General features: G+C 40.2%; 1 protein-coding gene across 2 annotated transcripts in view; it reads left to right on the top strand.

The window, feature by feature from the left end:
• LOC119427552 (peroxidasin) overlaps positions 1 to 10,036 on the top strand; it is a 41,845-nt gene extending 31,809 nt beyond the window's left edge. For both annotated transcript variants that reach the window (XM_037695186.1, XM_037695187.1), the window contains exons 15-23: positions 1,114 to 1,271; positions 4,610 to 5,616; positions 5,726 to 6,222; positions 6,439 to 6,573; positions 6,813 to 7,021; positions 7,365 to 7,476; positions 7,650 to 7,767; positions 8,192 to 8,305; positions 9,307 to 10,036. In XM_037695186.1, the coding sequence (XP_037551114.1) occupies positions 1,114 to 1,271; positions 4,610 to 5,616; positions 5,726 to 6,222; positions 6,439 to 6,573; positions 6,813 to 7,021; positions 7,365 to 7,476; positions 7,650 to 7,767; positions 8,192 to 8,305; positions 9,307 to 9,450 (2,494 nt within the window). In that variant the 3' untranslated portion in view covers positions 9,451 to 10,036. The remainder of the gene's footprint in view (positions 1 to 1,113; positions 1,272 to 4,609; positions 5,617 to 5,725; positions 6,223 to 6,438; positions 6,574 to 6,812; positions 7,022 to 7,364; positions 7,477 to 7,649; positions 7,768 to 8,191; positions 8,306 to 9,306) is intronic.
• Positions 10,037 to 10,837: the final 801 nt, after the last annotated feature.

A 10,837-nucleotide genomic window follows, 5' to 3' on the forward strand; every position in this document is an offset into this window, starting at 1 on the left:
GACATTTGTCCCACTTCATGTTGACATCTAGTACATTTCCCCATGTCCTCCTTGACTTTGTTTCCCATTTGCTCTCGTTTTCTCAAGCCTCCTCGTCACAGTGACTCACACTTTCATGTTTATAGGTGACGACGTCTGTTTTTTGTGATTTCAGCTCACCTTTTAGTTTCCATCCATCTCACTGATGTGGTTAGCAGCTGGGCTTTTCTTGGCACGCATTCACCTACACTTTGCCCACCCATGTGCACACACGCGTGCAAGAAATCATGAGACCAAACTAATCCCAGAGTAATGGTCACTCTTGAAATGAGGGGATTTCTAAATCTGTTAAATGGCAATCACAGAATGATGGCTTTCTTCTTAGCGGATGGCATTTTGGTTGTTTGAAACCAAACAGGAACGCTGAGGAGAATCTATCAGAAGAACTGTGTCACGTAGTTTTTGAGTCGCTGATATGCATCAGAGTGTGGGGAGGATGTTTTGCAAAAGGTCACAACTAGTTGTTACTGGAACGATCGCCAAATTTTTCGATTATTTACATAAGCCACACTAAAAAAAAAAAGTTCTCCACCCTTAATTTGGTCTTGGCAGTGGGTTTTGTGGCTTGGTTTTAATGTTGTCAGCTGCAGGAGAAAACAAATGAGGTCTAAAGCTTCATCTAAAACTCTCCAGGCTTGACCAAGTTTAACAGCAGAATAAAAAAAGTTTCAAACCCTAAGATATCAATGTGCTGTTGCACTATGTGTTTAATCACTTACACAAGTTTACAATGTGTGACAGCTGTTTGTGTTCAGATGTGGCTCAGTTTTAAAGCTGGATGCAGCTTTAAATGAGAGGTTTGAATAAAGCAGTTGATTGGTCTGCAGCACAGCACAGAGGCATGCACACAAACACATGGAGGTTTTTCACAGAGGAGATGCAGCTCATGAGTGACTCGCATGCTTGCTTTGGATTCTCTTTATTTAAACTATCGAGGTGCAGTAGAGACATTTTCTGATAAACATCAGAGGAAGCTTTATTTGCAGTTTCCTGTTCTAAAAGGATACACAGAAAAACAGATTTTTTTTCTTGTATTGTTTTCACCCACCGTACGTCTGCCTCTCATCCCTCCAGTCAGCCTCGGACTCCAGGAGAGCTGCTCGCTCTTTTCCGATATCCACGGGATCCGTACACAGTTGGGCAGGCACGTGCCGGCGAGATCTTCGAGCAGACTCTCCTGCTCATCCAGAACCATGTCAACCAGGGTCTTATGGTTGACACCAACGGCACTGGTGAGACTAATCAAAAACTTTTGCACTTCACTTGAAGGCTTTAAGCAGACTGGTGATGGTTGTTGTAGCTTTTTTCTGTGTTTTATAATTTCTGTCACACAAATTGGTACTTGCTTACAAATTGGTAACAGATTGTATCAAAGCTAAGGAAGATCATAATAAATTTTAAGTATCACCCACAGATTATGGTTAGCTTCTTCTACTGTTGAAAATTTGTAAGACTTCACAAAAAACACATTACAGTCACTTTAAAAAAAAGGCCTCTCCAACCTATTTAATTAGACACTTTAACTGAACCAAAGGTTTTATCAAACACTAACTGAACACACTTATAAGTAACCAAACTTTACAGAGTAGGCTTTTGCATAAACCTCTGAAAAAAATTGCTAGAAACAAAATAAACGATTGAACAGACGAAAAAAGAGGAAGTGATCATTATCAAGTAAATCCATTCTTTATGTTCACACTTCCCTTTAGCCATTTAGCTAAGCTTTATTTGAGTGAAGGAATCCCAATGTTTTCCATTAAAAATCCTAAATGTTGAAGCTAGGCCCATTACAATAACAAATTTTGCTGGGTCATTAATTGTCTCAAAAAATATTGCGATAAATGATATTATTGTTTGAAATTTGACAGTAATTAGTAATTGTCAATATATTTTACTTAATATTTAATTTTTTTGCTGTTTTTTTCTGTGTGTATCTACAAAATTTTTTGCCTTTCTTCTCCACCCCACCTGTCCCATATGGGCCTGTCACCACTGGTTTTAATTGCATTGTCTTAAGCAGACACTCTTTTTTTTGTTTAAATGGCAACAGCCCACCCGTGGAGCCATCGTGACATCATTTTGCTTTAAAGAGCTGCTACGCTGTACCAGGCACTTCTAATTTAAATACCAGTGTGCCAGAAGGGCGGTGTAGGCAGTCCTCTTTTGATTGACACCTCTTTTGACCAATTGGGTCAATCTATGGTAAATCTAATCTAAAAAAAAATCTCACTGCATCAACAAGAAGTTGTTCAAATTGAACATTCATTGGTGGTTCAGCCAACCTTGTGAACATGACCGTTTTACCAGAAAGCTGTCCATAAAAAATTAGGAATACAAATAAAAACTGGAATCCCAAACACACAAACAAACCAACTTTAAAAACATATTTCTCAAACAATGAATTCTGATGACAAATATTAATCTTTAATTTCATATAAATAGCTAAACTGATGATACACTGCTATTTTCTTACATAATAGTCTGTTTCTTGGACACATGTCTTTAAAGGTCAAAATTGTAATTCCATCCCATACATTATATCCCACAAATATAAATACTAAGTATGCACACTGTTTCCATCTGTTTCTAGCTCGGGTCTGAAATAAAAATCTAGCTTCTTGTGGAATATGTGAAGTTTCCTATTAAAGTGTCACTTTGGATTCAAGGGGGAAGAATTGATCCAGTTTCTAAATAGAGTTTTATGAAAACCAAGAATTCAATTGGCTCTGTGTCTGACTGGCTTTGCTATGTTTCCATTTTTCTGTCATTTTCTGTTTAGCACGACCTCAGGAACGGATAATCATGGTGCAGCTGACAGTCAGTAAACAGACTTGTTAGTCCCATTTCACACCATTTAGCAGTAAAACTGTAAACGCTGCAGAGCATTAGACAAATTTAAACAAAGTTTGTGTTGCAGGTTTTATTAGTTCTGCGTGTGTAAAATGAGGATGAGGTACATAATTTTTGCTAATTTGCATAATATACCCTCACATTAGGGGAAAACAAAAAATCCTAGCACAAAAATGTACACAATACACTATTAATGTGCATAACGTGAGGCCTGGTCACACTGTGTTAACAGGAAGTCTCACCTCACTTTCATTGAGGGTGGTCTCACACACCTAACACTTGTTCTCATGCACATAACTGCAACACCAAACTGATCAGACACTAAAACACAACGATTTGCTGCACACTGAAGCTTTAACAGAGGTTGGTCTCACAAATCAAAAATCTGGGGCTCATTTAGGAAACACTGTGACCAGCTTCAGCACAGAAGGTCTTTTCACCCTAAAAGTCAGACCTTGTAAATGACTACAACACCTAATAAAATATTTATTTAAAAGGACATGATGTTCTTTTAGGGATTTTCTTCAATATTTTGCAGCTTTTCTGCCTAAACAGTTGTAAATTCTAAAGTTAAACTGGGTCATTTAGGAATGGAAACGTTTGGAAATATGAGTCACAATATATGTTTTTAATAAGTCATGAGGTGCTGCAGAAGTTTAAAGCAGCATGTCACAGTGCTCAGAAAGTTTCCCACCTAAGGTTTCATCCCTGAAGTTACAGAGCCCTGACGGTTCACAAAAAGACCCTTTCATTTTCTAACTGAGAAGTTTCTGAGGCAATGTTGTCAGCAGTTTCTAGCCATGTTTTTAATCTGCGATATAACGTCAGTTGATAAAAGCTAAACATTCTAAAAAGGGGGCTGAATTCAACATATCGTAGCAGGGTTGAACAAACTTTGGTCAATTAAATGGTTCTCATTCTCAGTCTCACCGTGTATACTGGGTCAACGGCAGTGGTCTAATTAAATTAAGTACTAAACCTATAAAAATTGTGTAACACTGACAATCCAGTATGAGCTTTATTTACTGTGTCTGAAATATGGACTGATTCACTCATTGTCAGTAGTAAAGCCACTGTTGGTGTGCTTCTTCGTGCAATACAACATACAACCACTAGGTGCTGGCTCTAAAAGTTTATCTTTCCAAAAGCATCAATATTTTCTCATGAAATATTTAGTACTTTTTTCCTGCAAAGGCTTATGTGCTATTAACTGGATTATTTATTTTAGTGATTTGTTGTTTGTTTTGATTGGCCTGAAAGAAACACATTTGTCTAATCAATTAAATCACAGTGAGTCTAGACTTTCCCAAATATAGGCATGTCTGGCTCAACAACAGAGCAAGATGATGACAACCAAATTCCAAAGTCAAGGTCTCAAAACAGTAGGCAAAAATCTCATCAGTGATGCGTCACGTGATTCTGCTTACTCCGTGCATACAGTTCACAGTTATGTGTGTGTGGTCATTTTTAAAATGATTTCATTCATAAAAGACAAACGTGTTTACAGTAGTTATTATTTTCCAGATACAGGATAAAATTGCATAAATGCAGCTGAGGAAATCCATGTTTAAAATGTAGCTAAACAAAAATAAAATGTGTAACTGATTGAAGCTTCTTGTTTTCCTCAATTTATTTTTCATTAATAAACTTTTGCACATTTACATCAATTTATTGTACATATACATTACTGATTTGTTGAATTTATGTTACCTTTTTACAGCGTTTCGCTACAATGACCTGGTGTCCCCTCGTTTCCTGGATGTGATTGCTAATCTGTCTGGTTGCACAGCTCATCGCCGCATCAATAACTGCTCTGACATTTGCTTTCACCAAAAGTACCGCAGTCACGATGGCACCTGCAACAACCTACAGCATCCTATGTGGGGGGCCTCACTCACGGCCTTTGAACGCCTCCTGAAACCAGTGTATGACAATGGATTTAACCTGCCGAGAGGAACCACTGACAGGGTGCACAATGGATACAGGTTGCCATTGCCAAGGCTTGTATCCACCATATTGATTGGAACAGAAACTATCACCCCTGATGAACGATACACTCACATTCTCATGCAATGGGGTCAGTTCCTAGACCATGACTTGGACTCAACAGTGGTTGCCCTAAGCCAGTCACGGTTTTCTGATGGCCAGCTGTGTGCTCAGGTCTGCACAAATGACCCTCCATGTTTCCCAATCCAGTTCCCCCCCAATGACCAACGGCAGCTACGAAGTGGTGCTCGCTGCATGTTCTTTGTGCGATCGAGCCCTGTATGTGGCAGTGGAATGACATCGCTTCTCATGAACAGTGTTTATCCAAGAGAGCAAATCAACCAAATCACCTCATATATTGATGCTTCAAATGTCTACGGCAGCTCACAACATGAATCGGAGCAAATCCGCGATATGGCAAGTCACAGGGGACTGCTCCGTCAAGGTATCATACAACGAACAGGGAAGCCACTTATGCCATTCGCCACTGGACCTCCTACTGAGTGTATGAGAGATGAGAATGAGAGTCCAATTCCATGTTTCTTAGCGGGAGATCACCGTGCCAATGAGCAGCTTGGCTTGACTGCCATGCATACTGTATGGTTCAGGGAACACAATCGCATAGCAACAGAGTTATTGAGACTGAATCCCCACTGGGACGGGGACACCATCTACCATGAGACCAGGAAGATAATCGGGGCTCAGATGCAACATATCACCTACAATCACTGGTTACCAAAGGTAACTATTCTTACCATAAATGTATACAATCATTCTAGATTTTAGGCTGTATTTGTGTGATAATTTGAAAAAAGTTGGATGTATTAAAACTAGATTTATTTTTTCTTAGATTCTTGGGGATGCAGGCCTGAAGATGATGGGATCATACACCGGTTATAACCCCAACATTAATTCTGGCATCTTTAATGCCTTTGCCACAGCTGCTTTCCGCTTTGGACACACCCTGATTAATCCAGTACTCTACAGGCTAAATGAAAACTTTGAACCTATATCTCAGGGACACCTTTCTCTACACCGGGCCTTCTTCTCTCCATTCCGCATCGTAAACGAGGGTGGCATTGATCCACTCCTTCGTGGGCTCTTTGGTGTCGCTGGCAAAATGCGTGTTTCCACACAATTGTTGAACACAGAGCTAACAGAAAAGTTATTCTCCATGGCCCATGCTGTGGCTTTGGATCTGGCTGCCATGAATGTTCAGAGAGGAAGGGACCATGGCATACCATCATACAATGACTATAGGACATTCTGTAACCTGACTTCAGCTCAGATATTTGATGACTTGAAGAACGAGATCAAGAATCCTGATGTTAGGGAGAAACTTCGAAGGTAATTGTACAACGAAAAAGGAACTGTTAGAATACTCTATTCAATTCAATTCAACCTTTATTTAATGCTCAAGTTGTGTTTGGGAACTAATTTTTCTTTTGCAAACCAACACTATTTGCCAACAACAGCAATATAGTACTTTGGAAAGCATATTAAAGATGCTAACTAACTAACTACATAGTTTTGAATCAAGCATTTTTTTTCTCTACATGTCAGGCTGTATGGAACTCCTCTAAATATTGACCTGTTCCCGGCCCTGATGTCTGAAGACCTGGTCCCCGGCAGTAGATTGGGCCCTACTCTCATGTGTCTGCTCTCATTACAATTTAAGCGTGTGAGGGATGGTGACAGGTACGTCAAATCAAACACATCTTATTTCACATTTCACATCTGTTTGCATGAATAAAATGCTTCTAGTTTATTCAGTCTGTGCCTCAGAAGCTTCTTGATTGTTGTCGCTCTTTCTCCCTTATCTATGAATAATCTTTTAAATCTATGTTTACAGTTGTAATGCTAAAGCAAGAAGACTAAACATCTAATTTATGTAATTTTCCTCATTTATACCATCACCCTTTCCTGTTGTTGGTCAGATTCTGGTATGAAAACCCTGGCGTGTTCACTCCCGCCCAGCTGACTCAGCTGAAGCAGACGTCTTTGGCTCGGGTTCTCTGTGATAATGGGGACAACATTACCCGTGTTCAAAAAGACGTGTTCATGGTGGCCAAGCTGCCGCACGGCTTCGACAGCTGTGAAAATATCCCTCATATTGACCTGCGCATGTGGCAAGACTGCTGCGAAGGTAAGATGTGCAACAGTCATCAAAATACCATTAACTTTATTAAACCATACACATTCCAAATAGTAGATATACTCTATGTTAAATTTAGCCTTTCTCTGCAGAATAATGCACTCTACTAAGTAATTGACTGTACTGACATTTCCTCTACCATTTCATACATTTTATCTGCAAGATCTGTAGGATTTTAGGTGATAGCTTGGGTCGTTGCTCAGAGATTGTTCTTCAGCATGTCATGAACCTGCACAATGTTGCATAGATTGGTTTTTAACTTTTCCACTCAGCATCTGAAGGCATTTTACCCATGATGATGAGCAGTAGTGTATTGTTTCCTTTATCCTACCAGACTGCAGAACCAAAGGACAGTTCAATGCCCTGTCATACCACTTCAGGGGGCGTAGATCAGCCGAATACAGCTACAAAGAGGAGAAATCTGCCAACAGTGTCCAGGAGAAAAGGTAGCATGGCAAACAGACATTATTGCTATGTTATGATTCATTTGTATCTCTTACTTTTTGTTAAGAAAATAAAAATTCCTAAAATCAAGGTAAGAGTGAACTGAATAATTACTGTTATTAATGATGAGTATGAAATTGTTGTATTTTAATTCTTGTGTGTTTTATCTTACCAGTTTAGTGAGAGAAGCCCAAGAAACTCTTTCAAATGTTACTACAACCGAACCTTTGATCAGTGACTTCCAGGACTTTGTGTTGGACATGCAGAAGACCATCACAAGTTTACGGAAACAGGTGTGTTTGTGCTCCATCAGAAACTAAACTGTTATTAAAGGTATGCTTAGCTCAACATAGAGATTTATTGTTGCACATCTGTTTTTACAATCACTTATTGAACACCATGATCCTTTCTATCCTGATGAACCTGTCTCTTCCAAGGAGACTTGATTGAGACAGTGCAATCTAATGAGAATCTATAAAAAGGACAAAAGAATGACCCCATGCTAAAATATACGTATCGCTTTTTGCATGTTTGTGGCATATAATCATAGTCCAACCCTAAAAATGCACTAAACGCTTACGTTACTAAATTTAACAGTTTCAAATAACCTGTTGCTCATCAAATTGACTGCATGACCACTGAGCTTGTTTTTTGGGATGTGTAGGTTCAAAGGTTGGCTCTTCCTTGCCGATTGTATTTGTTCTTATATTATTGCAGATTAAAAGACTTGAAGCTCGCCTGCACAAGACTGACTGCATTGATGGTGAGGGGCGTGAGCGAACGGATGGAGAACTGTGGAGAAAGGACTCCTGCTCTAAATGTGAATGCAGGGTATGTTTTTAGCCACACAAACACATGCTCTCATCCTTGATTATGTTGAAGTATCCTGACATTTTTCACTGATGACCTGATGTCCATCATCTATATGTGAAGAGTTTAACTTTTTAAAACCACTCCCGAGTTACATTCGGGCCCAAAATTACAGATCCGACCCGGCCCAGGCCTGCAGTCATCATTTCTGAACCCCACCCGACCAATTAACAGTAATTACAGGTCCGAACCAGGACCCCCCCCCCCCCCCCCCCCCCCGACATTTTAAATTATTTATTAACTGTCGGAGATGCGCAGCTGAATAAAAGGGGCAGAAGATCGGAGCTGAGGGGGTGTTTGTCCTTTCATGGCTGTAAAAGAGCATTTAATCCCTGCTTCTCCCTGCATTCTGATTTATTCAGACACGGACCCTGCTCTGACACGTCTGCTTTGGGATCTCACCTGTTTGGGTCGTCGGCCGCACGCGTCCTCTGAGTGCAGTGGCTGAATGAGCGTCCATTTTGGCGATGGATCACTTCCTGGCAGTACAGTCCTATCTGAAGCTTAACTGAACTTTTTACCTCTTTCAAGGCCGGTCAGCTCGTGGTGAAATGGCCAGGCCCACCCCAAATTCGGGTCGGGTGGGGCCAGGTTTAAGGCTTGGGTTAGAAATAACAGCTCTACTGTGCACGCACCCCCCCCCCCCCCTCTTTTTTTTCATTTTGCCCTCTTTGAAGACCTTCACTTCTTGGCTTTAACTTTTTCCTGGCACTGGTACACGCACCTGCCACATTCTGCCTTCATCATTTTATCTGATGCCAACTGCTCTCAGAGGTGTCCTCATGCCAAACCCTGCTGCCTCTGATACACGCCTCTTTTACACCATGCAGGAATTTGTTGCCCGCTTTACAGCTCAGTTTATTTTGTTCCACACTCTTAAATGCAAATTTCAGTCTGTGTTTGGCTCTGTGAGTGGACTTTTATTCTAATACGACTTGCTGTCCTCTCTGCTGTCTCCTCAGGATGCTCAGGTGACCTGCTTCGTGGAGTCTTGTCCAACTGTTGAGTGCAAACAACCTGTCAAGCTAAAAGGCGCCTGCTGCCCAGTGTGTATCCATCAAGGAGATGTTGATGAAAGGCAAAAAGTCAACACCCACCACAAATAACCACCAGGATTTCCCAGCTACTCTACCCCCACCCTGATAAACTAAAGTCTGCAAGTCACATAAAAATCAGACTCAATGAGAGAAGAGATAAGACTGATCCACAGCCACAGTTAACCTCGACAGACCCAACAACCTCTAAGATATTTTTTCTTTTTTTTAGATTTTATATTTTTTTTTAATCAGGGTTGTTTCAAAATTTCTGTTTGTTGCAGAAGTGTGTGGCTCGGTTTGAAATCCTCCAGCAAGCACTCCAAGGATTAAACAGGTCGAACTAAACATCTCCTAGCTCACTGAGACTTCGGAAGTGTAATAACTAAAAATATACAAACAGGACCAGATGACGTTGACAAGCGGGAAGGAAATGTTAATGGAAAGGTTGCAACCGCTTTGATGTCTCACAAAATTTTCTCAGGTTAGAGATGCCAAAAACTGGTGCTATTTTCCATTTTGTCTTTGATTTTAACACTAAATACGCGCCTTAAAAGTATTATCCTTTGTATGCAAAGCAACTGCAGTATATACACTCAGTATTTTCGTAATAATGCATCAGAACTGAGAGAATTGTTTATTCAGAGACTTTTGATTTGTAGAATTATTTCATCTTTTAATCTATGGTGCTTTATATTATGTACTTTTTTTTACCTTTTTGTATAAAAAAATGCTTACTTGTGAAGATAATGTGAAACCCTACAAAAAAAGAATAATGCAAAAGAAGCATGTCTACTGATTGTCACTCTTCTATCTGTGGATAACGCTGGCCTGTCCTGAGCTTGATGAGGTGAAGTCATTTTCTGTTACAGGACCATCAGTTTAACTCTTGCAACAATGTCATCCTCTTCTACTGTCATTGTGCCTCCAGGAAGTAGTACCATGAGATTATTACTGTAGTGTTTAAACTTCATGCCAAGGTTTTCAGCTTCTAAATCCAAAAAATGTTATTTTGTTACTTCTAGAATAATGAAAAAAAACATGTTTATTGATGAAACCTTGTCCGAATGTTGTAATTGTTTTGGCCCAGCCTTTGGTACTGCTAACTTTACCGCAGCAGTATTCCCCTATTGACATTCTCACAGTTGTTTCACTTTTGTATAGTTTCACACACCACTGAAGTACCGGGCTGAATCATTGCTCTTGAGGCCCTGCAGCTCTCAAGCTCCAGTTTACACAAGGACATGCTTGCATGCATTCTTTAACCCCTCCTTTTCCCCAGATTTTCTTCTCCGTTCTTCCTGTAAGGAGAGACTTCGGCTTTAGGAATGCTGACCCTGTTCTTGTTTTTTTGCCATGTTGAAGATTTGAGTCTGAGCTGACGTCATTTAGTGGAACGTAGGCTTCTCCGGCCCTCTGACCCTCATTCCACTGTAATAGAAGCCATATGAGAAGGGGA

The sequence above is a fragment of the Nematolebias whitei genome, chromosome 21 (assembly GCF_014905685.2).
Source record: "Nematolebias whitei isolate Nwh7 chromosome 21, NemWhi1, whole genome shotgun sequence".
NCBI classification, from domain to species: Eukaryota; Metazoa; Chordata; class Actinopteri; order Cyprinodontiformes; family Rivulidae; genus Nematolebias; species Nematolebias whitei.